Genomic DNA, 27958 nt, shown 5'->3' on the forward strand with positions numbered 1-27958 from the left:
TGTTCTATGCATGCGAGATATTTTTCGTTCCAGTATTTATCAAGGCATTGTGTTTATTTGTTGGTATTTTTTTAATTTTTGCGATGAGTTTGCCACCGAAAGTGGTCCCCAAACCCGCCGCTGTCGCAGCTAGCGGACCTGGGGGTGGCCCTTCCCCGTCGAGCCAACTACGGGCTGCCCTGACTTCCGTGTCGCTGCCGCCGGGAGCCCCGACAGTTCTCCAGCCCGGCCCGGTACCGCCACCTCTGTATCCCTTGGCTTGGGTAATGTCGATGTGCCTTGTGATATGACTTATTTCACTCGTCATTATGACATAAGCATTAACTGTTTAAAAATAAAATAAAATAGTTTTGTGTAGCAGTTGATAGAGAGATGATAATATCGTTTGGAGAGAGCTTGGAGGGGAGGGGATAATTAGCTAGCTAACTAAGCTAATATTAGCTTATCAAGCCGGTTGACAAAGCTGTGAGAGTTCGCCGAGCATTTACATATTTTAGTTACATTTGGTATTAAAGATCGCTCGTTGGAAAAATAACAATATCAGAAGAAGTGGCATTATTTGAGCATTTAAAATACAATTATCTGTGACTTATTGGGCTTTGAACACCTGTCACCGGCTTTGTTCAACTATCGTTTTTGCTGGTAAAGTGTATTAGCCTTGTTGCTATTAGCTTTGTTGCTATTAGACTTGTTACTATTAGCCTTGTTGTTGCTATTAGCCTTATTGTTGTACCAGCGAGCTACTCCGAGGCCCGATTCAATGACTGGAACAAAGTCTCTTCAAGTCAATTTCTGCAGCGCTGAAGAGAAGCACATCGTCATCCATTGCACGTTGTAGCTAATATAATCCCACTCAAAGCTCAGCATGTTCCAGTGAAACATAATTTCCCCCTTTAAACATGCTGCTTTGGACCCTCACAGGCCTGTCAATGCCCGGGCCGGCGAACTCCCAGGAATACTCTGTCTAGAAGTTAGCAATAATAACGTAGCTAGCTAGTTTTGGGACCAATCCTGACACTTTGACACAAGGTTTTAGAACATTGTTAAAGTATGTTAGCCGATTCCTGTGCTGAACTTGCTTCACATATACTTACATTATAGTTATTGTTTATTCTGCGAAATGCCTAAATATTTATGATTCACTGTGTATTTCTTTCAGACTATCGTTTTCGCCTTCCACTGTCATTGTCCTAAACTATACCTTTTCAGTTTCGTTGAGGCAGAATGACTCTACCCCGCTTTTTGTGGAGTGAAGTCACCTTTGTTATGTCACCACCTGTTTTATTTATAGTGATGGGATGAATGAAGTTGATGTCTCCTGCCTGTCGCTGGCACGGGGATACGCATGTTGTGGCTTTGCTTTGGGGTGTGACACCGCTCCTGTAAGGATCAATAGTAGCTGCTTATGGCAGGTCGTCGACGATTTAAAATCAAATTTTCAAGGGAGTCTAGACATCAAAACAGAGTTTCATAAAAATGGTCAATAACAAGTGATTTGAAATCATACTTGAAAGTTAGGCGCCAGCGGTATGACCTTGCACCGGCAGCTCATGCTGAAACCCTTCAGCCTGAAGCCAGAGAGTGGGCCAAACATGCTCTACAGTTATGTGAAAGACTCATTACCAGATATGGTCACATTTAATTGCATTTGTTGGCTTTAGTGGACAATTACATTTTCACACAGGTGAACCGCGTGCATTTTAAAATTATTAAATGGATTTGACCTGCATTGCACATTTCCTAGCTATGTAATGTGGAAAACAAAATTAAAATAAATACATAATGGGCAAATACTTCTTCACTGCAGTGCAGTAGTTCATGTGTAAGTGATGAATGTGCTGCAGACAGCTATGTAGTACTATAGTTTACTTGATAAAGTAAACCTTCTGGCCTTTGCTCCTGGTGTATGGACATTCCCTCTTTGAGGATATTTGCACGTGCACGTTGTGATCCTGAGGCGCACAAGGTATTGCAGAAGCGGGATGATGAGGCGCGTCGTCAGAGAAACATGCAGCACATGCGTCTATTGCTGCACTCTTCAGACAATAGCAGTACTGTTTAGCATTCAGAGCGAGAGGCCAAGGTGGCGCTTCCCAGCATCTGCCAGCAAAGGCCCAGGTCACCCAGCCAGCCTCAGCGCTCCCTCATTTCCTTCCATTCCCCCAGAGATCACCTCACGCTTCTGTCCAAGCAGAGAAAAACTGAGATTTATTCCCCCCCTTCTGGTCTTTGTTGTGGTTTGTGTTTCCCATTGATCAAAAAATGGCATAATTTCCAGCAAGGAAAGAGAAACCTAGTGTACATGCCAGACATGCATTCAAAGCCAGGCATCCGATATGTTCCCACCTGGCAGTTCACACGGCATAGTAGTCGTGTGTTTGCGGCCTCCATGAGAAGGTAGTCTCATGTGCCCACTCACAATGTGAGGTTAAAAATAAACTGAGTTGTTATGAGTCAGCATGACGGACTGTTCGTGTCAGAGAGAAGAAGACATTTGCACACTGGATTAATTTTTCTCTGACTTGAATCTACGCGTGTATTTACTTCATATACCAATTAGTATTATTGAAAGCCCTGTCTATACAGCCTATTAAGATCAATCCACTGCATCGAGAATGTGATTATTTAAGGCAGGGGGCCCCAAACCTTTTCCCGTGAGGGCCACATACGGTTTCCCTTCTCTGATGGGGGGCCGGAGTCAGTTTGTACAGGGAAAGTGTGACGATGGCAGGGGTGCCTAAACATTTATTGTTTTCCAGACAGCCACCAAATAACCTTTTCTTAACAGAAAAAAGTCAGGAAATAAATAATAACACTATTAATAAAATAAATAATAACTAAATAACTCTTTCCCGGTTTGTCACAGAAAAAAACGTCCATGGAACATTAACTTTCTGGTCATACGTGATCATCATTAAAATTGTCCCAAACGAAAGGAAGAATGCTTTTCTTCAGAATATTAATATATTCTCCACTATCTAATTAATGGCCTGTAATCTGCACAGGAACATGATAATTCACACTTAATGAATGCAACATTAATCATGCCATAATGATTAGATTTACAAGCCTTTTAAGTCACACGTGTCACATGCACATCCCAACCAGGTCACACATTTATTTTATTGAGGGAAAAAGTAATTGTAATCTTTTCCAATTGAACTTCTCGGGTCAAAATATTGCAGGCTCAATGAATGTAAAATCAGTTTGGCCTTTAACTTTGTCTCTTCAATTTCAGCTTATGTGATCAAGGTTTGACACCTGTAAATGTGACGTAACATGTAATTAACCAAACCAAGCCGATATGCAGCGTGTGACACTGGGGGACGTCATGCGTCCATCCATCCATCTGTGATGACGTTTCGTAGGTCCATTCTGAGACTCATTACCTAGTGCCTATTCAGTATCAGGGGCACCCTATCTATCACTGATCAATGACATGGAAATATGATTAATTGATCCAGTATTTCCTCATTTTTGAATAGTGAAGCAGGGCACCGTACCATCGTCAGCCAACTGCAGCAGGCTGGAATACACCGTACAAGTATTCACCTCTCAGCAGGATGGGGGGGAGGGGGTGGGGGGGGGGGGTAATGACCTGTGGAAACCTTCCACTGCTGTTCCTCACTTACATCAATGAGACATATCTCCGAGTGTACCTGTCTAATTGTACTTGTTGATTTGTTGCAGGTGCCCAGGCATGCTGGCCCTCATTACAGTGCTCATGACATCACAAAGGGACACCCGAGCTTGGCGGGCACACCGCCCGGTCACGCCCACTCCCCAGCGCTCTCTCAGGTATCGGTAACTGCAGCTTCTCCATATCGCTACCCTAAGGGCTGGGAAGCGGGTGCAGGGGTGAGTTTATCGCTGCATCATCCTCTCTACTTGTTCATGCTTGTTTTGCTGATTTGCCTGCTTTCTCCTCATGAATTTTGTTAGGGCAAGGTGACAATTCAACACCAAAATGTATTGCTTGCCATAATCATCTCAAGATAAAGTTTTACAAAGATAAATTAAAGGTCACATATTCTACCCTTTTAGTTCCCAAACACTTGTCTGAAATATTTGTGCCAGTCTTTGGTCGAAATAACAAACAGATACTGCAGGTTAGTTGGTAGTTTAAAAAAATATTTTTATTGGGATTGAAGTACATATATGTGTTCACATACAGTACATGTAAACAATCAGTAGAGAGAGAATAAAAAGCACACTCCATGGATACAGTATGATAAGATACAGTATTTTTTCAGTCTACGTGAAGTTAGTTTTATTTATAAGTGGTATCCAGGTGTCCTAGAACTCCTTTAGGTTATCTTCTAGTAGTAGTAATAATTTAAATCGTGTTTCTCTGTCAGAATTGCTCCTCAGAATTTTAAGTGTGTTTTCTATCAGTAGAGCCCATTTCTCTTCTCTTATTTCCTCGCCTACATCCATCTGCCATTGCCTTTTAAGATGGTCTGTGGTAAATGTAATAATTATATTATATTTGATAAACTAAGTAAGTATGTTCCTTGTCCTCTTTTGACAGTCTCCATACAACCCTGGACAAAATGCTGGTTCTGCCCCTTTAGTGTATTCTACCCATACACAGCAAATGAATGCACAGACACAAAGTCGCCCGGTGAGTATCCTGCCTTCAAGTGTCCCAACAGTTTGTGCTTGAATGAAAGTCTCATCGAGTTTGCTCAGGATAGCTCGAGAGGACAAACGCGTATCCAGGCATGATTTATTTTATCAGCTTCCTGATTTGTGCTGAAATAAGTGTTTTCGGGGACAATTTTATTTAATTCATTTTTCATGTGTTTTTGTAATTCTATTTCATTCATATCAAATCAATGATAACGTAAGTTATCATTGATTTGTAAGTTTGACGGTACCACGTATAGTGATAAGTTTTAATTGCTGATGAAAAGATTTATTGATTTTTAAATGCTCTGGAAAATAGCCCGTATTGTACACGATTGAGGTGATGCAACACCCAGTACTGCGTAAATGTGTTTCTGTATACTAATTCTCCAGCCGTGGTGTCATAAATGAGGGTAGTATGAGGGGTATTTATTCGAGTTGGACTAAGTAGGACATGACTGAAGGTCGGTGTGAAATGCACGGCCCGCCACTGAAGTACAGTAGTAGTATTGCTTGCTAACACACACTTTGATTGTGATCGGAGAGCTGGAGTGTTCACCATTTCCTCGTGTTGTGACTCTGTGGTTTTGTGTTTTGTTTTTCAAGCTTATGCCTTCGTCATTAATATTATTACTGTCTCTATTTTGTGCTCTTCCCTCTCACTGCTTCAATTCTCCTTGCTGGACTTGCTGGACTCCTCTCTCCCCCCACCAGTTTGCTACGGGCCCTCGACCAACCCACCATCAGGTAATCGACCTTTCCGTAAAACCACATGACTTAATGGACCAATCATGACGCTGTATGTCATGTCTGGGTGTAAATTTCCGCTTCGTCCGACAAACAAACCTAGTGGTGCTTTGATTTGCGTCTTATACAAGTCTTTTGGATGCAAATGACTGCAGGGAATTTGTTAGTCAGGTTTCAAGGAAAGCCGGGAAGCATAAGCATTCATAAAGGAAATGCTGATACTCCTGGGGAGTCTGATTGCCTTGGTGATCTCGGTCCCTTCTTTGTTTCCAACAAGTGTATAAGTATCTAAACTCTGTAGCAGTCTCTCAGAACTGAAGAAGCCTCTTGGATGAGAGGTGAAAAGTCTTCGATCTAACTTTGTCCAGTTGACTCCTTTCTTTTTTTGCTCATCGTGATTGAAGACGAACATTCTTACCTTCTGTTTTATGTTTTGAAAGCATTGTGTGTTGCCGGCTTTGGTCTGTGTGCACACAGGACCATTCTCTGGCTGTCACAAACTGGCCAGGGAACCGTTTGTGTCGCCACGGAAGTGGGGTCAGAAAACGGATGAAGCCTAACAGCGGCCTTTTATTCCGATGGAGAATACAGCCATTGTAATCCTGAAACACACTTGATGCACAGACAACCGCACATAAAGATCAGAGAAGTATTCATTTGGCCCAAACTGTGTTGTCTTTATTTCTGGTACAGTAATACCTCGACATACGAGCACTTTAAAATGCAAGCCAGCCTGCAAGCAATATTTTGCATCGAAAAGCAAGCATAAATATAAGATGCAAGCACGCTTCCATATAAGGTGTCTATTAGGGCTCTAGCGATAAACGAATATCACGATACGATATGCAATATTCGACGTACAAATCGATACACATCTTTTTCTGAAAGATTTTAATGGGACAAAGTGATTTTAGTGACGTCTTGTGAGTGTCCCATTGACTTGGATTGAATTAATTGAACTGAAAGCATCAATTACACAACATTTGGCTCTGGCGGGCAGCTTGCAAATGCTGGACAAAATGAATCAAAGATGTGGTAAGAAAATTAATTTCACTTATTTAAAACCTGTTATTTGTCAGACTTGAACTACATTTCAGCGTTTCCACCCAAACATGGAACACAGAACACATATTGGCCTAATTTCAGATAGTTATGGGAGTATTACGGTATTCTAATTGTAGTTTTGATCAACATTTGAATTTATTTACACAACCATAATATAGGAGAAAAGATGAGAAAGTTAAATCACAGAGATGATTCAAGAAGTGTTTCAAGTCAAGGAAAAAAGCTGCGCAGCAACCCGAGTTTAGTGTGGGATGCTCTCTGATACTACAGAGTGAAAACAGCCCGCTTGATCCAAGGTGGAGCCAATTGGACCACCGTGCTACCAGAGCGGTGAAGTCTCCTGTAAGGGGACACGCAGGTCTCACTGGACACATTCGCAAAGCAACGCCTGGATTGGCACAGAGGCTTAGGTTTGGTTACACAATTCGATGAAGGGAATCCCCTATCAAGGAAAGTGTTGGGATGAGGGTGGAATATGTGCTGATGTGACATTTTGACTTGGAGCCTTTCTCTGCTCGACCATCAGTTAGTGATAAGATTGCTTTTCTGTTCTCCATTGACAAAACAGTCAGGCGAAGGTGCTGTGATATAAAAATAATTAGGTACTTCCTGTTTTTGATTTGTGTGGGTCAATGGAGTACCTGCTTGTTTTGTATTGAGGCTTCAGTCTCCCGCTGGCTTTTCTCTCTTTCCTGCTTTCACTACTCAAGGGAGGATTCAGGCCCATCCAGGTAACTTCAACCTCTTTCTCAAACGTCTCTGCTGATCTGCATGACATAAGGATCGCCCTGAAATGATCCCCTCCCTCCTGACTTTTGAACTTGCACCCCCACTCATTGTCATGGCTGTATGCTCAACAGAGGCCTTTTATCATCATTTTATCTCTGTCCTCTTTTTACCTTGTGGAAGATCATAATGGGACTTGTCCCATCATAATTGTCATGTTTTGCTCCATTCATTATTCATCTTTAATACTTTTGCAACTTGAAAAGCATGCAGGATGGAAATTGGTGCTTATTCCTCCCCAACATTTGTGTTTTTAGTTCCTTTGATGTCCATGTGATTAGGAAGACTTCACATTTAAAAATGAAACGTTTTGTTTCGTTACCAATGCAGAGCCATTTAATGTTTCCCTGATTGACTCTGAAGCACTTTTTCTGAGTTATTTTGTCTGTTGACTTTTTGGCTTTGCCAGCAATTTAACAGAGACGGCTTCAGGTATCTGGTAAATGGTTTCCTTGTCCTTTCCCAGAATTCCACAAGTATATTTTAGGGCTGCACAATTAATCGAATATTAATCGTGATTTTGGCCTCCCACGATTAAATGAGCATAATCGTCGCGATATGTGACATTTAAATGCGTGCTCCGCTCATAGAAAAACTCCACTATATTTCAAATTAAGCGCTTCCTAGACTAACCGCCAACCACCAGGGGGCGATCCAGATGTTTAGGTGTTCCCCCTTGAGGACTGTCTGACGCACCCTACATCGACAGCGTGTGGAAAAACTCAAACTTTACTGAATGTTGCGGGAGCCGATCACAGGAAAGAGAGAGACGGGTCAAGCGAAAGCCCGATGCCTGTACAATGTTATTCATATTTTGCCTCTAGGCCATGCACTGATATGATATAGATGTTTAAGTCTTATTTGATGCAAATATTTGAACATTAGCAAGAATGTAGCACAACACGGATGTGGAAGCAGTGCTCTGTTGATTTAAATGTTAAAGTACAATACAAAAGCATAAAAAAAATATAATCGTCATTAATAATCGTGATCACAATTTTGATCAAAATAATCACGATCAACATATAGGCCATAATCGTGCAGCTCGAGTATATTTATTATAAAATTATTGAAGCTAATTAATTATGTTAAAGGAGATTTTAGACTGTTTAACAGCATTGTTTATTATGTCCTTCGCTTGAGCACACAATGACTGCATTGTTGGTTATTCCCACCTATTTGTTTGGAATTCCATCAAGCTGTTGGTAGTGGTTGTCCTTCTGGCTGGTCTGGACACAAAGCCATACAATATTGACCTTTAACTGGGTGGTGACATGCGCTGTATCGAGGTCATTTTAGCTCCAGTTGCTGCAAGTATATTTTCTTTTATTTTTGTGGGCCTTGTGATGCATGAGAAAAGGCCTTGTTGCTTTCTGATTGAATCTATGCTTTTTTTCCACACAGTGAATGCAGGTACAAATTTCGTCGGGCTGTTTTGGCTGTAAAGAGCGGAAGCAAAAAAAAAAAAGCTAATTAAAATGGAGGACTCCATCAATTAAAAGCCAGTCTACGTACGTTATAACGTTATACGCAGTGCATCTAGTCCAGCGCACACTCCAAACCAAAAAAAACATGGGAGAGGGAGGGATGTCCCCTCTTACTTTGTCCAATCAACGAGCTCCCCTTTCAACCACGCTCAGAAAGTGCAGTTCTCCTTAGAAATCAGTGTGAAAGCAGAACCGAAACAAGTGATACATGCAACAATGTTGCAACTTTCAGCTCCCCAATCGAACCGAGTCTGAACCGTGTCCGCTTAAGTGTGAAAGCGACTTACGGCACACTGTTGTTTGTGCTCTTGTCTGTCTCGAAGGTAAAACTCATAATAAAACCACATTTATGTTATAGTAATACTGTATATCATTTATTGTATCAATTTGTGTGTATCTATATAGCAATTAACGTTTTTTCCATTGTTGTTGGCGTTTGAGTGTTTTCAGACGGCTGGAACAGATTACATTTTCAGTTATCTTATATGGGGAAAACCGGTTTGAGTTACGAGCTTGGTCCAGGAACGTATTATACTCGTATATCAAGGTATTACTGCACCAGGATCAATATGCATCACATGTACAGTATAAATGGCCTATCCGTATGCAAATATAAACTTTCTTGACCAAACAAAATGTTTGCCAAGTTGTTGTTTAACAGGATTTTGTTTACCGAAAAATGTGTTTAACGACAGGGTCTTTGTAACGTAAATCCGTCGTGAAGTGACGACCACCTGTAGTTTTAAAGTAATTGTCTGCTGCAATACTGAACGTTTTTGGGCTGTCTCTTTGTGGAAATGTGTTGGCTTGTTTGTGTTTTAGGTAAAGGATGGCAGCATGTTAAGATCAGTGCCTCTGCTTGTGTACTTCATGGCTTTCGTTGTTCTTTTCATTTGTTGCTTTTAGTTTTTCCAGCGGACTCAGATGCAGACTGTGAGGCCCACCATCCCTACAAATACGCCCTCCATACGGCCCGGCTCTCAGACACCTGCAGCAGCAGTCTACCCCGCTAACCAACCAATCATGATGACCATGGCGCCCATGCCTTTCCCTTCCCCACAGGCTGCACAATACTTTATCCCACAGGTGACACAGACACACTATAGAGTTTTTATTTATCATCATCGACACAATCTGAACATGTTTTATGTTTTGTCTTCAATTCAAGCACAAATACAGTAATACCTCGACATGCGAGCGCTTTGAGATACGAGTGTTCCGAGACACAAGAAAAATTTTGCTTTGAGACACGAGCAAAAATGTTGCACTGCTCACAGACATTAGCGCGACCGCCCGTAATAAAAACCACATTTTATATTACAATAAATACTGTATATCAGGGGTGCTCACACCTTTTCAGCATGCGAGCTGAAAATGACCAAGTCACAAAGATCTACCCACTAAAAAAATGCTAAACATAAAAGTATTTTCAAATATAGCGAGGATTCTTTATTTACAATGTAAATGTAAATGTCAATCAAACAATATGTGATGCGATCGACCGACTACACCTTCGCGATCGACGTATTGAGCACCCCTGGTCTAAAGCCTGTGAAAAGGACACCTGAACATTCATGGAGGAAAAACACTGTCAAGTCTATCACTACTCGCCTTCAAGCAAGAATGGAACATTTTCACAAGTATTTCCCACAAGAGACTGCTCCAGAACAGTGTGACTGGATAAGATCGGTATTTTTGTCCTGTATACTGTGTTCACTTGTTACTTCGGTTACTGATGTATTCACCACTCTGGTATTACTAAAATAATAATTTGGGTGTTCTTTGTGTTGTTGCTCCGCCTGTTTTTATAGAGGCCTATTTGTGCCTCGTGCGCAGCATTTGTATGTTTCATCCATCGCACGGGTCAGGGGGGTGTCGCGGGTCTCTCGCACCATCATTTTGGGGGTTGCGGTCTCTAGAGCACCGTACAGCCCCACCCTTATCCGTGAGAGGGAACCGGCATTGAAGACGAGCAGTCTATTATTAATTACATTTTCTCTCTCACTCACTTGACTGTTGGAAGACAGACCAGATCAATTCTAAAGTAATGTGTTAGAAATGTTTATACATTCTTTAAAAAAAAAAGTGAAGAAACAAAACAGAATTTAAAGCAGACGGGCTCCGGCTGTTAAACCGACCAGCAGCTGAATTTGCTCAGAGGTTCTTCTGAAGCTGCTTTGTGACTAAGAGAATAATGGCAAACAAAACAGTCAGGCTGCAGTGCCCTTAACTCCAAAAACCACATTCAGTCAAACGGAAGGAGTCCCTTTTGGGCTGAGGCCATCTGCCAGCGATGGCACGGAGACGACACGTGATCATCATTAAATGAAGCTCTTAAACATTACAACAATTCAGCGAACTCCTAAGGCAAAGTAAAGTTGCAGCACTCTGGAGTGAGTCATCGGTGTCCTGCTGATGGAGGCAAAGAGCAGATCCGTTAATTCATAATTAGAACCGGCCCTCTGTCAAACCAAACATCTTGAAATATGCATGAGTGGAAGGTATTTTTCTTGCAGCGGGAGATTTTGACTCGAACGTAGGTCAAAAATGATATGTACATTTAGTTTCCTGGAATACCAAGTATTTATGTTAAAAATCTTGTTCTGGCCTCTTGTTTAGTTTAGTTTGAGTTACTACAGAGCGGCTGTGGTTGCAGCTGGTCCTGGTTAGCTATGTGTGTGAGTGTGTATTTAAAAAAGACGGTCTTGTTGTTGTCTGTCTGTCCCCTGCAGTATCGCCACAGTAGCCCCTACGTGGGACCCCCTCAGCAGTATTCTGTGCAGCCTCCAGGGTCCGGTACCTTCTACCCGGGTCCAGGAGAGTACCCGGCCCCATATCGTGAGTCGTTTGACACCGATCTGTAATCTGAATTCACCTTACAGTAACAGAGGAGGTTGGTTCCGAGGGTTTCGTCGTATGCCGACTTGGCCGTGAGTCTGCACGTCAAGAAAACTCGTTGTAAACGGACAAAAACAACAACGTACGAGTGCGGTCGTAACGTCAGACAGACGCGAGTCGCGTAGGTCGTAAGTTGACTCCTCCCTGTACAAACACACAAAGCCCATTAGACTTCTTTTGTGTTCTCGCAGACCCCCTCAGGTACCACCCACCTGTCTCACCGTCTCTTCCCACCCCCGTTCCGACAGCCGGCCCACCCTACTACCCAGGGCAGTCTGTGTACCCTCCCTCACCCCCCATCATAGTGCCTACACCACAGCAACCTCCACCAGCTAAACGTGAGAAAAAACCAGTGAGTATCTCGGAGTTCCTTTGTCTTGTCCTGTAGAGGCTGTTTTTGCATCCGACTTGTAAACTGAACTGAATCACAACAATAAATCCTTTAAACATCTCCTGTATGAACATCCATCGTGTGGCCACTCGCATTCTTGCGTATCTTATTGTTTGATCAAACAGGTGGAACATTCAATTATTTGTTGGGTCTTTTGGCCATAGCTGAGATCTGGAATACTCATTTGTGTTCTAAAGCTTATTCATCTGCTGACTCAGGATAGCCAGCCTTCCCCTCTCCTCTGATCAGCACACTGCCTCTTTTTCTTCTGAGATTTGCATATCACAATCACGTGCATCAGGATTGATTGACTATTGATTGTCGATACAGGTGGTCCTCACTTAACGACGGAGTTACACTCCAAAGGCCCAAAATGAAACCCCGTTAACCGACAACTTGGCAGACATTTTGTGTCTGTAACATTTGCACAAGTATAGGCCATTGATACTGCATGTGATGCATATTAATCCTGGTGTGTGTACTTTTTATTTATAGACTGTACAGGCCAGGTGATTTTAGTTTGTCTATTTTTTTTTTTTTACTTCTCTTTTTCCAGATTCCCTACGTAATTCAACTGCTCCGTGATTTTGTTTGTTTACCATGATTCTTGATTTGGGGCAGAATGGTGGCAGGTCTGTCAGTACGTGCAGCCAGATGTGGTTCATTCGACTTGATTGATCAACACAGAAACGTTTGATCTCCGCTTTAGAGCCCCTGTTGTATACGGTCGCTCTACGACTTGGGTGCTTTAGTGAGTTGTGTTTTTTTTTTTGTGCCATTGTCCTCCCAGATCCGTATCCGTGACCCGAATCAGGGTGGCAGGGATATCACCGAGGAGATCATGGCAGGGGGTTCAGGGAGCAGGAATTCAACACCTCCTGTCGGCCGCGCCTCCTCTACCCCGACACCCCCACAGGTATGACTCTTGACTTACTCCTTTGGGAATGTCGTACTGTAGAGCAACGAATGCAGCCTCTGTGTCTTGGAACATTTATTCTTCAATGCTGGCCTCAGACTCATCGTTGAGTTTATGTCTGAAAGAGGCTGGTTGTTTGGCGTTTAGGACTAATGTTTATGAAAAACTTGATAAGCTCCAGTTTGTTTTTAGAAATGTGATTAGACTAATTTAGCCCAAGTCCTTTCCAATAGAAATGAGGAAACGGAGAAGGTCACATCTGTAATTCTCTCCTGACATGCTCTAACAGCCGTTTTAATGTTACACCTGCTTCCTTCCTGTCACTGTCTCCTTTCATTTGCTCTATACTTTCCCAGTAGATTGCGTTACATACTCTGAATATTCTCGTTCGGCGGAATCTTTGTCTCTCTGTTTTCTGTGTTGCTCATTTTTATGGCCGCACCCTCATTATCCTCACATTTTCCCCCTCAAATCGCAGCAGCGGAGCAGCAGCCAGACTCCAGAGCAGCAGCAGCAGCATTCAGGAGGCTACACACCGGAGCCACCACAGCACCAACAGCCGATGACCGCTGGGGCTTCCGATACCCAGCCAGGGTCAGGTCTGCAAAAAAGTCCTTAATCCTTTTTAAGATACACCCACAACTCTGAACACAAAACCGGTTGTTTAAACCTGAACAGTTCTTGGGATTAACTTAGAGATGCTAAATTAAACCAAGTCTGTTCGAGAAGGAATTATGATTGTATTTTTTTTGCGTATCTTAAGTTGGAACCGCGGATAGCCGGAGGTTTCTGTACATATTTTCATATATATAAGTCGCAGCAGCCAAACTATGATGAGGTGTGAATACGGTACGAACAGTTTATTTTTAAGTGGAGCAACCATTCTAAGAATCAATATGCACGATTCATTTCTACAATAGATCATGTTAACATTACCGATAAGGCACCCTGCTTTGTTCTCAACTCTTCATCCTTTCAGATGAACCTGTAAAACTGGAGCCAGTTGCCCAGAAGCCCAGCTCACCTGGGCCGGTGCAGCCCGAAGCCTCTGTGGACAGAATCGAGGCCAATACTCCTGTAACTGAGGCCTTTCCTACTGTTGAACCAGAACTATCCTTCCCTGAAGCAATGGCCGCTCCTGCCACTCTCCCGATTTCAGTAGTCAACAAACGTGACCCTCCTTCATCCGGGGACTCCTCTGCCTCTCCCTCCCCATCAGCTGCTGAGCAAAAACCACTTCAGACTCCCAACATAGACGAGCCTCTGTCGGACCCGCCACGTACTCTTGCTGCACCACCGGCACTGGCTTCCGAGGCTTTAAATGGCCTTGCTGATGTTGGGATGGCATTGGACGCCCCGGCCCATGAGCCCCCTCTCCTGGTCCCTGCTGTGCTCCAGGCCCAGTCGTCTTCGCTTGTTTATAGGGAGGTCTCTGAAGCGCTGCCCGTGGATGTCAGACCGGAGATGCCCTTTGCCGCTGCACTCACCCCCCTGGCACCTGTGGCTGTTGTGCCAGTCACCCTGACCTCAAGCCCCACCCCATCTTTGCCTGTTATTCTCCCCCCTGGACTTCCACCTCTAGTGCAGGCCACGGTAGAGGCCGACGAGCTGAACAAGTCATTAGACACGAAAGACCTCACAAGAGTCTGGACAGAGGCGCACGGGGGAATGACTGGAATTACAGAGTCTCAGCATCAAGCGCTCCCCAGGAGGAGGCCCACTTCAGGTAGAGTACCGACTGCATTTCAACACCTGTATTTTATTCTAGATCGTTTGAAACGCGCAATAATGACACTTTTTTGTGTTTTTTAATGACTACCAATACTTTTATAGCAAACATTACTTTATCATGTTTCAGCAAGTACATGTTGAAAGGTTGATTCAGAGAGAGCGTCATCAATTCAGTCAAAGGGACTAAAGATGGAAATCTTACATATTTACGTGTAAACGTTCATCAATATGTATTGTCCCTGTTTTAAATAAACTCAAACTCAATTTGGGTTAGGTCGATGCCGAACCTTTTTTCCCTTTTTTTAAACGATGCTAACTCTTAGGCTGAGAGTGGCTGGTGTTGGGGAGGGCGATGCGAAGGACAGGGTGAAGTGGAGAAGGTTGATTTGCTGTGGTGACCCCTCACGGGGCAAGCAGAAAGTGCAGTAGTAGTAACTCTTATTGCTGAGTCTAAGATAAAAATCCTTTTCAACTTTTCATAATTTTATTTGCAATATAATAAATTAAAAGGTAGTTGAGTAGAATCTGAATCTGCAGAGCAGCACGGATAGAACTGAAGGGCTTCAATGGCATCTGTGTTTTACTGTCAAGGTGTGCAGACCTCATATTTACTGTGGAGGTGTGGAAGCAATCACAATACCTGAAGAGTCAAAGTCGGTGAAATGTCTTTTCTTTTACCTTTTAGAATCTTTAATGATGAATTCCTATTAGTTCAGGATGTTCTTGTGTTATATAGAGGTGTGTGTCCTTTTCGTAACAGTATCCCACAATTCAACGCTGTCGGCAGCGTTTATGGAGATGCGTAATTTTCTGCAAGTCTTAACTGGACATTAACTTTCCCTAGAGCTCATGACCATCGGTGAGAATAGAACATAGATTGACCGGTAAATCGAGAGCTTCTCCTTTCAGCTCAGCTCCGGCAGACGACAGACCGATACAACGACTGCATTGTTGCCGCTGCTGCACCGATCCGTCTGTCGATCTCACGCCACATTCTTCCCTCACTTGTGAACAAGACCCCGAGATATCATCATGATGACCATCGAGATAGTTGAACTCCACTTGAGGCAAAGACTCCCCACCGGCCCGGAGAAGGCAGACCACCTCTTTCCGGTCGAGGACCGTGGCCTCGGATTTGGAGGTGCTGATCCTCATCCCACCTGCTTCACACTCTGCTACAAACCGCCCCAGTGCATGCTGGAGGTCCAGCATCCTTTGAAATCCTTTGGATCCCCAAACCAGACCCCCTCCGGTCCCGGGCTGCACCTAGAAATCCAGTCCGCAAAGATTATGAACAGGACTTGTGATAAAGGGCAGCCCTGCCGGAGTCCAACATGCACCAGGAACAGGTTTGACTTACTGCCTGCAATGCGAACAAAGCTCTGACTTCGATCATACAGGGACCAGACAGCCCCGAGCAAAGGACCCCGGACCCTGTACTCCTGACGCACCCCCCACAAGATACCACAAACTGTCATTCCAGCTGTTTGTAATGGAAGATTCTCTGGCTATATCCTTAAATTTCATCACCACATTTGTCAGACATTGTTTGCTTGAGTGCAATAGAAAATGGGTGTGGTGTAATATATGATCATTACATTTACCAGCTCTGCCTACATTTACAGCTTTTCCCATCGAGATGAAGCGATGCTTTATTTCCATTGATGCGTTAAAAGCCAAAGTTTAAATCTGTTCTGTTGGTGTTTGCCAACCGGCTACGACTGACTTCATGCTTCTGCATTTGTCTTTTGCTGCAGTCAACCAGATAGCTTCTGCTTTACCAAAGACATGGGGGAAACCAGATGATGCTGCTGGAGACGATCCTCTGGAGGAGGTGAGAATCGAGGCCCGAGAACAGAACCAGGCCTGAGCAAGTAGTCAAATGTCTTTTACATGCCTACATGAATCATCTCTAAGTTTCAAAGTTTGTTCCTAAGCTCTTGGTAGAAGTCGGGTGTGAAAACTATTTGCCCTCTTATAAATGTTTTTGTTAGTCTTTTTGAAATACCGTAACTTCCACACAGCCTAAGACCAGAACTCAGAGAGAGGGAGGTGAGGAAAAGGCACAATCCGGGGTGTTGTATCGTCCGAGAACGACATGAAGTAGTTCTATCCATCGGCTCCAGTGTTCAGCAGCCCACTGGAGAAAAAGCTGCCTTTATTCTGCTCTCCTGGGACTGGAACTGGGAGAATTGTACTCCCAGGACTAGAGCAACAGGAAATATGAAATACGAATATTTAATCGCCAGGTTCTTCTCATCCACTTCAGAATACTTCCACGGCGCAGACATCCTCGCACGACTCGCTTCAAACTGCTACCCTGTTTAGCCAGCATTCAACCAATAGCGTCACAGGAAGTGATGTCACGCCGGTCTCACTCTTTGCCACTGCGTAACTCCAGCTCTGATAAAAAGTAATGACAAATAACGATCCATATATATCCGAGTCCTGATCGGGCCTCAGCTCGTTAACTGCTGTGTGAAGCAATGCTTTATTAGTTGTCAAGTCAAATCCCCGACAAGAGACTGAGAACGCTGCATCACAGCAACATCTCAACGTGCGTAACGCGCACCTGTGTCTCGCACCTGTGTCTCGCCTCCACACAGGGCGAGCCCGGGCCAGTGCCTCAGCCTGCTGGAGACCAGGCCCTTCAGTCAGCTCCTCCACCAGTCTTTACTCCCTCCCCGACGCCAGAGCCTGATGGGAAACCCGCTACCCTCGAGGAGAATGGGGACGTTGAGATGGAGCCCATGAGGAACGGGGCAGGACACATTTCAGAGACAGAAAGCAGCGACAGCGGTGCCACCGTCGGAGAGAAGGACAACTCCACAGCGGACATTGGAGGTCAGAGGGGGCCTCGTATTTATGATTAATGTTCAATGTACAGACAAACATTAGACATGCATGCTTTTCTGCTATTTCGTCTGTCCTCTCTGGTTGGGTGTCCAGACCTGTCCGAATCCACTGGCAAGCGTCAATACGACAGGGAATTCCTGCTGGGCTTCCAGTTCATGTCTGCCTGCATCCAGAAGCCCGAGGGTCTCCCACCCATCAGCGATGTGGTGTTGGACAAGGTGAGTAAGACGGTAGTCCAGTCACCAAATGTATTTCAACCTCTGGAGGAAGGTGGATCAATGTCCAACCACTTCAGGAAGTCCTTCTTTAAACGTTAACCTTTGAATCGACTGGAAACGTTTCTTCACAAACAAGAACTGAGTCCACAGAAGTAACTGGCAGAAAGACGATCACTCTTTTAAGTGTGTGAAACGTTCTCTTCCTTCACCTTTGAGTATTTGCTGTTTCTCTCTGTATTTAGTGTCGGTGCATCGATTGGCTTGTTAATCACCAACATCTGAGGTTTTAAAATCTGAATGATATTAAATGATGATTTGAGCAATAATGAATGCTGTCAGTAGTTGAAGCCCTTTTATTTATATACAGTATAGCCCCCCCCCCCAGGAGTTTGTTCTTTGTTATTCACAGCAGCATTCAGCGTTTCGCTCTCTGCCTGCTGGTTGAACTTGTACCACAGAACATTTGGGTCATTAGCGGCGCATATGGCATCCTGAAATGTTGTTTTGATTAAAATCACATTGCTAGTATGTCACGCTTGGCACCTTTTAGAGTAGCGTGCCCCTCCCCCACCCCGCAAAAAGAACAATCGGACCAGCAAGCAGCTGATCTGGTCCAATCCCACAGTTTCATATTCTCTGAGGGAGAAAGTGAAATCTCTGTGGGAAAGTGGAGAGGAAGTCGCTGACTGCTGAAAGACAGAGAGCTGGATTTGTTTGTGACTCCTCCCCCACGACTATCTTGCTCCCACCCCCCCAAAAAAGCTACAAAATCTGGTTCTGACTTCTTTCCGTGAAGAGGCTGGTCTGCAGTCTGTTTTTTACCAGATCAGTAAAAATATAATACAGTACACCGAAATATATTAACTGAGTAACGTTAAGTAACCGATTGTTTAGAAAGTTGTACGGGCACGAACACACACACACACACACACACACCCGGAGACCAGGCTGACTCCTGGCTCACCCTATTGCCGCTAATATTAGCGGAGCACTGCTCCCCCTGCTGGTCCAGCCCTTGTTGTGCGTCTGTGTAATGACGATGCTTTCGCATGTTTTTCAGATGAACCAAAACAAGTTATCATCTCGAGCGGTTGACTCCAGGACGGTATCCAGAGGACCTGACTTCACGCCTGCCTTTGCAGATTTTGGCAGGCAGATGGCCGGAGGACGAGGCTCATCAGTGAGTCACGCATGCGTTCGTACTTTCTGTAAACTCCTTAGATACGTGTGATGTTGCATTTCATGGATGCACGACACAACGACCGGGAAAGCAGCGACATTGTTGGAAGTACTTTGTTAAATATATTTATATCTAGATCAGGGCTCTGCAACCTTTTTCGTGACGCATGCCACTTTACGAGTTATTGTAAAGTTATAGTTATTGTTTTCATTTATTTTCAAAAGAGACTTTTTTTTTACTCTTCAGTACATAATATTTTAGTAATTACACAATGAAAACGTTGGACAACCAAAAAAAACGAAAACATAGCAATTCGTAGTTAAATTGACCCTGAAATAAAAGTTCGTTAGTTATAACTACTGATGATGATAATGGTATTCATCATACTGTTAAAATCTCCATAGCAACCCTGTTTTCTGCTTTGCTGTATCCCGTCTTCCTTTATATCGCAGCTTCTGAACATCGGAGCTCGGAGGCCTCCGGCCAGAAAGATTATCGTGAACGTGTCGGTGAACAACGAAGTTCAGCTTCAAAAATCTGACAATGCCTGGAAACCTGGAATGAAGAGGGAGGGGCCCACTGAGGATTCTGACAGCGAAAAAACACAGGTGGGTTCAAATGTACACACACGTGTACAAATAAACACGTGGCTGGGAATGAAAGGCATGATCAGCACATATCGGCATCAGATTAGGTCTGACTCTTACTCGTTCTATGAAGGAGTCCGATGGTGACCTACCTTTTTTGCCTGATGTCCCCTCAGGTGCTTTTCAGGAAGGTGCGTAGCATCTTGAACAAGCTGACGCCTCAGAAGTTCAACCAGCTGATTAACCAGGTGACGGACCTGACCATCGACACGGAGGAGAGGCTCAAAGGGGTCATCGACCTGGTCTTTGAGAAGGCCATCGATGAGCCCAGCTTCTCTGTGGCCTATGGAAACATGTGCCGCTGCCTCGCCATGGTAAGCAACTCAGAATGTAATGTAGGGATAGTAAATCATGAAATAACTAGTCTATTGATAATTCTACTTGGCAACGGAGTTACGTTCCAAAGTCCCCGTCGCTAAACGATTCCGTCGTTAAACGAAATCCCTAACTGGCAGACATTTTGTGTGCGTGCGGTCAATATGGACGTCCTCGCTCACGCCGCTCAGCCGGTGCGTTCTGCTCGTCGTAACAGCGACTCCTTGTCGCTAAAAGCGTTGCTTTTATATTTCAGTAAGTCCGTCTTGACTTTGAATCGTCGTTAAACAAGTACCGGTATATCGTTAGGCGAGAACCGCCTGTATTCAGTCACTGTTAGAGAGAAAATAACCATTAATATAGTGAGCAAAGCGGGATTTAGAATAATCCCCGAGTGTATTTGGTGTTCATCCTGGTGTTCAGGCAACGTTCGAGTCGAGGCTCTTTAAAGCGTTTTAAACGCGTTGTCTCTCGGCTTGTCCCACTGCTTCCTCTCCTATCTACTGTTCATGTCCAGCTCAAAGTGCCGATGGCAGACAAGCCCAACGCCACAGTGAACTTTCGCAAACTGCTGCTAAATCGCTGCCAGAAGGAGTTTGAAAAAGACAAAGTGGACGATGTGGTGTTTGAAAAGAAGCAGAAAGAGCTTGAGGCCGCCGTATCGGTATGTCCTCCATGAATAGCTCAAGCACTGAAATATTTGTGGCACCTGGGAGAGAATGAAACTTATTACGGGTCACGTGTTTGTGTTTCCTTCCGTCCTCTCAGGTGACGGAACGGGACAGGCTTCAGGAAGAGCTGCAGAACGCCAAGGACAAGGCGCGACGGCGCTCAATCGGCAACATCAAGTTCATTGGCGAGCTCTTCAAGCTGAAGATGCTGACGGAGCCCATCATGCATGATTGTGTTGTTAAGCTGCTTAAAAATCACGACGAGGAGTCTGTGGAGTGTCTGTGCAGGCTGCTCACCACCATCGGCAAAGACCTCGACTTCGAGAAGGCCAAGGTGAGGCTGAGGAGGAAGCTGGCTAAAAAAGCTCTTTTAAATCTGGGTTTGGGCTTGAAAGGAAAGTTCAGTGTTTTGTGAGATGCTGAAGATTGAGAGCATTCTTGCATCGGTAACTTAAAGCATAGTCAGCTATCAAAGTTTATCTTAAAGACGCTGTAACAAAATCCAGCAAACGTATCATTTGTTTAGTGTATGCAAAGATTAGTTCAGGATTATGTGAAGAAGAGCAGAGTGGATGTAAATGTCTCGGACTGAATGTGTTAAAGTCTGTTAAAAACAATCAAAGACTTTATAAAGCTACTTCCTGTTATACATCAATCATTTGATCTGCCACACTGTAATGAATCTAAATGAAAATACCTCGAGTTGACGGCTTTTCTCGGCAATTTCTCCGAGATTAAAAAAAGAAATTAATTAGACCAATTAATAGCAGATCATAATTAATGAGTCCCTCAAATGTTTGATCTCTTGACAACAATAATTGTGAACTTGGTCTTTACACTGAATTTAATTTATTTTTCAGCCATTATGGTTTGTTCTGTTCCAGTTTAATTTTGGGAAGTCAGGGCAGCTCCTGCTGCACGTAATAAACCACGTAATTGGTTATTTTAGTTAAATAATGTGGAAATCACAAAAATATGGGTAAAGAAATAGAACCTGCGTGTCTCAAATGAGCCATTTTTTTCTCCTCAGCCTCGAATGGATCAGTATTTCAATCAGATGGAGAAAATAGTCAAAGAGAAGAAGACATCGTCGCGAATACGCTTTATGTTACAGGACGTTATTGACCTGAGACTGGTGAGTGTGAGTAGGTTGTCCGTGTTCTGGTAATATTCTGTTAAATGCATCTCTTACTGCTCTTTTTTACTGAATTTGAATGCATTTTCATAAAGAAAACACACACAAAAATGGTAATTAAATTAATGAATTAAGTTGTTCTGCCTCAAACCAGATATAATAGTCCTCTCTTTAAATTTAGGTATACACGTTTTACTTTTTAAAACCATAGGCAGCCTCGGACTAAGTTTTGGCTGAATAAAAACTCATTTGTGATACTCATCATGATGCAGAGATGACGCTGTTGTTGTATTGCCATGCTGTAAGAGGGCAGATTGTTTTATGGGGGGGCTATGCTCTCGGTATTTACTGCAGGTATCTGGCCTTTCTTCTTCATGTCTTGATTGATTGTTGCACTGAACAAAAGGCTAATGATGTATCACAACACTGCCATCGGGCTGCTTGAGGGATTAAACTGCATTTCTTTTGTATATTAATATTTTTGTACTACAGTCAATTACTTTGGACCTGCACGCCGTCATATACACCGATTTATCAAGGCATGCACACAGTCGATTTAATTTGCTCTTCCGTATGAATCCTTGATGCCCTTTGGTCTTTTGAGTTGTTTCGCTTTTACACTTTATTCAGTGAGAGAAGTTGATTTTAGCCTCTCCTTATACAAGTGTGTTGCAAACGTGACTAAATGAATCAACTTTACCTCATTGACATTATTTAAATTAGGATTAGTAGCAGCTGCAATGATTCAAGTGACATTTTCTCCAGCTGTCTGACTCGAGCAGAAGAAGCTTGACCGTCAAGTCCTGCTGTTCAGTTTCCTGTTAGGTTTCACATTACACTAAACCCAAAACCTTGGATGATACTGGCACTACCAAATGAAGGTCACCATGCATTGCTGACCATTTCCAGATGCATGTTAGTCATGATGATTGGCACACGTATCAGCGTTTGATCTTACGACAGTTGGCGTTATTGTTAAACTGCTATTCCATACAAATCAATGCTCAGAGAATCTGAGAGGGCTCAGCTCACTCACATTAACTCCTCTGTTTGATTTAGTGCTCTGATTATTACGGTCTTTCTTTTCAGCACAACTGGTTCTCACGGAGAGCCGACCAAGGCCCAAAAACCATCGAGCAGATCCACAAGGATGCAAAAATTGAAGAGCAGGAGGAGCAGAGAAAAGTCCACCAGCAGATGCTGTCCAAGGAGAGCAAGAGACGTCCAGGTCAGCCTGCAGCCCAGATCCTCTTTAAGGCTCACACAGACTCAGGAAGCATCGAGCACGCAGGCAGCCGTCCTGCAGAGACGCTCTTGTGTGCCCGACGGCAGACAGAATGTCCCTTCCTGCTTCCCATCTGTTAGCCGACCTGTAGCGTTTCACCATGTAGAGCAGAAAGCTTTCACATTCCTTTAAAATCATTCTCCACTGAAGCCATTTTAGAACGGCCTGTGTCTCGTTGGCCTTGTAGATTCAAGGGAGCCGCGTGGACACAGAGAAGAGACCTGGAACACTGTGCCCATGAGCAAGAGCAGCAGGACCATTGACCCCGCCAAGATCCCAAAGATCTCCAAGGTGAGATGCGGCATCTAAACATTCCTAACGCTCCTTCCAGGCCTGTAGATCGACCTCGCTCATTTAACTCCTAAACAGTGCACTTCTGTGGCGCAGCTGACAGTTCTTCCGTCACACTGCGGTTTCTTTACTTCTTTAGTATTTATTGATTGGTATTATTTTTCTCTTGTAGTTCGGTCTAATTGGACAATGTGCTGCATATATAAGAGTTGCTTTTTTGTACAACCATTGTGTCTGTCTCTAAAATGGATGTAAATACACTAATAACGGTGTTAAACAAAAGAACTAGAAACAGTAGCTTGTGTTTGGTTTCAACAACGTTTGTGAGGTGGTGCCGTTTGTGAATTCCCTTGTTCATATGTTACCCTGATGGAATGCCCGGACCGTGCGCTAGCTGGTTTTGTGCAGTCTTCTAACTTGGCCTTCTTCTGCAGCCTCAAATGGATGAGAAGATCCAGTTGGGCCCACGGGCTCAGGTCACATGGGGGAAGGGCAGCAGTGGAGGAGCCAAGGCCTGTGACTCGGGTAAGAGCTTGTATTAGAAAAAAACAATTCACCTGATAATTCTGTTGTTTTTTAGAGCTTAAGCAAACACACAAAAATTCCATACAGGTCATGCAGCAAATATTTTTATATATATTTCCACCGACTGTTGCCAATTGGCACCTTGTATGTTGTTTATTTACAATTTATATATTATATATTATAAAATCGGCCTAAAAAATAGACAAAAAATTCCTATTGGAGCGTTATTTCTAAAGAACATGAATAAAACGACGCTCATGACACTTTTCCTTTCGTGACTTTCTCCTCTCCTGTTTGACAGAATTATCACGGACAGCTGGTCTCAATCGTTACTCTGCGCTGCAGTCTGCACCTTCACCCCAGCCCTCCACGACTCCTGCACAGAACGTGGACTTTGACTCCAGGAGAGCTCCGGGGAGGTAAAGGACAGCAGTAGGCTAGCGGCTACGAGCTGCTGTTGACTCTGGATGTGACGCCCACGCTGACGTAGGTGCACCGTTTGTTTTTCTCTACCAGTCGTAGCTCTAAGGGCGGGGACCGCGGCGAGAAGCCGCTCGTCTCTGGCCCTGCATCGGCACGGTCCGGGCATTTCATCAGGGGAAGCAGTTCGAAGGAGGCGGCGGAGAATCAGACCTCTGCTGTTCCACGTAGAGACCGGGAGCGAGAGGGCGCCGAGCCCCGCAGGCAGAGCGTCACTGAAGACGAGCCAGAGGCCGATCGCAGCAGAACCAGGGAGCAGGGTGACGAGCACAGAACTGCACCTCTAAACAGAGACACTACACTGATACTTCCTTTGTGGGCTTTGATGTCTTAAACAGGGTTACATTTTTAGAGTGGATTTCACATACTGGTGTACCGGTAATTAGGAATTTTTGAATTTAATCTTTTAACAACGCACCGTCTAACGCCGGGGAATTTTCTCACACCAGAAGCAGTCTGGTTTTCAACTTAATTTACTTGACTTAAAAAACAAACTATTATTCTGAAATCCGATAACAACAGTTAAAGTTTCTGTAATTTGTTGTTTTACATCGCATGCAAATCATTGTGGTAGCAGGTTCAAATCCCGTTTTTAAGCAAAAGCACTAGTACATATCAGTGCCAGGATGAGTACGGTATATTGTATTTACCGTATGTATTGCATTCATGTTAGCGTTGGTTGAGATGGTGTTTTGTGTTTCTTTAGTCTTTTACGGTGTCTATATATAGTCTCAAAAAGCTTACCGGTAAATATGGATCAAAATATTTACCATGTTTTACTTTTAGTCTGATTCTTTATCAGCTACTGTCCCTCTGATCGTACATCTCCACCAAGAATCCTTAGCATATTTTGTGTTGCTTGTTTTATCAAAATCAGTTTGGTAACCATGAGCAGTTTAGTACTTGCTGGATGTGGGAGATCTAATAAGACAACCTCTGGTCTTTATCTGATTGTTGTTTTTCTATTGATAGTGAAACCCGAACCAGCGGTCCCGACTCCAGACAGACCTGCTCTGTCTGAGGAGGAGGTAGAAAGAAAGTTCAAGTCAATCATCGATGAGTTTCTGCACATAAATGACTACAAGGTACCGACATTCAGATTTCCTGTAAACCTGTAAACGTGAGTCTAATTACAGGACATTTAGCGGCTGTTAATTCCAATATCAATGGTTCCAACGCATACGATTGAAATGCATCTAATATTAAACTTGATGGTGCTTTTATTTTCTGCAGGAGGCTGTTCAGTGTGTGGACGAGCTTGACTTGGGCCTCCAGCTCAATGTGTTTGTTCGCGTTGGAGTCGAATCGACTCTGGAGCGCAGTCAGATAACGCGAGACCACATGGGTCAGCTCCTCTTCCAGCTGGTGCGCCGGGGCCTCCTGCCCAAAGCCCAGTTCAATAAAGGGTCAGTTTACCCCCTGAATGGAGCCACACTGAGCTTGGCGTTAAATTAACCGTAATTTATAATGATATTCTGTATGAAAATGTTTTAAGAATCTAAATAGCACGTGTACGTCCCAGTGAGATATAACTTCCTGCTCGCTTTGTCGAGTTTAAAAACATTGGTGTTTTAATACGAACAGATCATTTTTTTCTTGAAAATGTTATTCTTTAACACACTTGTATATAAAATAAACAACACAGTCTTCAGCCATGTGGCTTGTGTCGTCAGGTTTGCAGAGACCCTGGAGCAAGCGGACGACATGGCCATTGACATTCCCCACATCTGGCTGTACCTGGCGGAGCTGCTCAGCCCGATGCTGAAAGAAGGGGGCTTCTCTATGAGAGAGCTCTTTAGGTAGCGGATCACTCGTCTTCTGTCTGTCTTCATTCATGGCAACGTGCATTCAGATTATGTTGCCTCTGTCTGTTCACAGTGAATTAAGGAAACCTTTGCTTCCTGTGGGAAGAGCCGGGATTTTAATTTCTGAAATACTGCACATACTATGCAAACAAATGGTGAGTAAAATGTGCATGTTCAGATGTTTTAGTGTTTAGTGAACACAAGTGACGGGAACTGCTTGACAGGGAAAGTCCGGGGGGGGTTACATTGAACCATTTTCAGTCCGAGTCGGCGCTGTCTCAGTGATGAAAATATCAGGCAAGAAACAAAACATGGAGAAGGCAGCGTGAAGCTTGGGGATGCATGACTGCTGTTTATTGATGATGTGACTCAGGACCGAAGCAGCCGGATGAATTCAGAGGCGTTCAGGGGAGGCATTTCATAATACAGATGGACAAAATGAGCCCAAAGCCAGGACTTTATTAAATCAAGGAAGTGGAATATACTTGACTGGCTGAAGCAGTCACCTGACCGAGTGCTTTAAGTGGCTCAAAAAAGGTGCCGGTACTCTCTTTTGCATCTGTCGATCTGAAAAAAGACCAGTTTCTACATAGCTCAATCCGTCAAGTCCCGCCTCTTGATACAGAGATCGCTGGATCGAATCCCTAACGCAAACTCATTTTGTCCCATTAGGTTGCAACAACAATGTTTGTTGAACTTTACCTCAGACTACATATACAACCAAATAGCTTTAATATTTGTTACATTAGTTACAGGGCAGCTGGGTGGAGTCATACTGAGCCTGCGCCTGGGCTGCGGGTCCACACTAATATGTTTACAGTGGGCGCATTGAAGGACGCACGTGCCCTTGTCTCGTGAAGCACAGGGCAGTATGGGCAATGTAGTCTCGGCAAGATGAGACGTAGTGTGCGTTCGGTGCTGTGAAGGCTGACCTTCACTGACCTTACCGCAACCCAAGTGAGCATTCATTTCACCTGTTAAACCTTAATCCATTAAAGGGACAGATGCGCCTTACAGTCCGGTGTGCCGTAAATCACTGCTGTACAGAACCAAAATTAGAGTTTATTTGTTTCTGTCTGAATATTTATGGCACTGTATGTTATGTAAACTCCAGCTCACGTCTACGGAGGCAACATGGGTATCAGATTCCAGCATTGAATTGAAGTATTATTAAACACGTCTGTGTTTGTCAGTATGTAGTTCAGCCCACAGAGATGCTTATGAGTGTTCAAGCTACTTTATCACTCGATCAACAGAAGAGCTGTTGAAGGGTTTTTGATTCTGAAGGATGCCGACTCCACGCTACTGGACAAATATTCTGCATCCTCGCGTCCTAAATCAACGATGCTGTCTTCCCCTCGTCTCTCAGAGCCATCGGACTGTTGGTTCATTGTGGAGGGAGTCTGGCCTCAACTGGACTGACTTCCTGCCTGAGGGAGACGACGTCCATGCTTTCATCTCACAACAGGTTGGTAATAGCACCCTTAATTGTACTGAACAATTTCATACATTTTTCACCATGTAAAAAATGTACAGGGAAAAGATTGGAATATGGCTCCAATTTATTTTTTATAAATCAAACAAAATATCTGCGTCATAATTTAAGATTCCCACAGTTACATGTGTGCTGTGGGAATTGTTGTAAATCCTGTTTCACATTTCAGATGCGATTCTTCCACCACCATTAGAGTTAAAATGCTTTAGTTTAGAATTAACATGGTAGTTTTATTGTTACTGTCATTCTTCTATTTCTATAACAGGAGAAAAGAAGTCAAGACATAAAGCAAAAAAGACGTTTCTTCACGTAATCGCCCGTTCATCTCTAAAAGAAATGAAAGTTTAATTTATTTTTATTTAAAGAGAGATTACCTTTTAAAGATCTTTATCTTCCCTTCTTATT

At 43.7% G+C, this 27958-nt stretch overlaps 1 protein-coding gene across 1 annotated transcript in view; it reads left to right on the plus strand.

The window, feature by feature from the left end:
• The first annotated feature begins 83 nt into the window (after positions 1 to 83).
• The window catches only part of eif4g3a (eukaryotic translation initiation factor 4 gamma, 3a), a 30254-nt gene continuing 2379 nt past the window's right edge, over positions 84 to 27958 (plus strand). Inside the window, exons 1-31 of the mRNA XM_068742008.1 lie at positions 84 to 263; positions 3691 to 3858; positions 4532 to 4624; positions 5344 to 5376; positions 7152 to 7172; positions 9621 to 9800; positions 11447 to 11552; positions 11804 to 11960; positions 12781 to 12919; positions 13398 to 13518; positions 13899 to 14645; positions 16408 to 16484; positions 17257 to 17494; positions 17600 to 17724; positions 18785 to 18904; positions 19357 to 19512; positions 19668 to 19865; positions 20384 to 20530; positions 20635 to 20871; positions 21568 to 21672; positions 22762 to 22900; positions 23145 to 23248; positions 23683 to 23773; positions 24075 to 24192; positions 24290 to 24520; positions 24857 to 24861; positions 25226 to 25338; positions 25487 to 25659; positions 25927 to 26052; positions 26132 to 26213; positions 27428 to 27526. Of these exons, the coding sequence (XP_068598109.1) occupies positions 84 to 263; positions 3691 to 3858; positions 4532 to 4624; positions 5344 to 5376; positions 7152 to 7172; positions 9621 to 9800; positions 11447 to 11552; positions 11804 to 11960; positions 12781 to 12919; positions 13398 to 13518; positions 13899 to 14645; positions 16408 to 16484; positions 17257 to 17494; positions 17600 to 17724; positions 18785 to 18904; positions 19357 to 19512; positions 19668 to 19865; positions 20384 to 20530; positions 20635 to 20871; positions 21568 to 21672; positions 22762 to 22900; positions 23145 to 23248; positions 23683 to 23773; positions 24075 to 24192; positions 24290 to 24520; positions 24857 to 24861; positions 25226 to 25338; positions 25487 to 25659; positions 25927 to 26052; positions 26132 to 26213; positions 27428 to 27526 (4629 nt within the window). The remainder of the gene's footprint in view (positions 264 to 3690; positions 3859 to 4531; positions 4625 to 5343; positions 5377 to 7151; positions 7173 to 9620; positions 9801 to 11446; positions 11553 to 11803; positions 11961 to 12780; positions 12920 to 13397; positions 13519 to 13898; positions 14646 to 16407; positions 16485 to 17256; positions 17495 to 17599; positions 17725 to 18784; positions 18905 to 19356; positions 19513 to 19667; positions 19866 to 20383; positions 20531 to 20634; positions 20872 to 21567; positions 21673 to 22761; positions 22901 to 23144; positions 23249 to 23682; positions 23774 to 24074; positions 24193 to 24289; positions 24521 to 24856; positions 24862 to 25225; positions 25339 to 25486; positions 25660 to 25926; positions 26053 to 26131; positions 26214 to 27427; positions 27527 to 27958) is intronic.

This window comes from Brachionichthys hirsutus, chromosome 8, assembly GCF_040956055.1.
Source record: "Brachionichthys hirsutus isolate HB-005 chromosome 8, CSIRO-AGI_Bhir_v1, whole genome shotgun sequence".
Taxonomy (NCBI): Eukaryota; Metazoa; Chordata; class Actinopteri; order Lophiiformes; family Brachionichthyidae; genus Brachionichthys; species Brachionichthys hirsutus.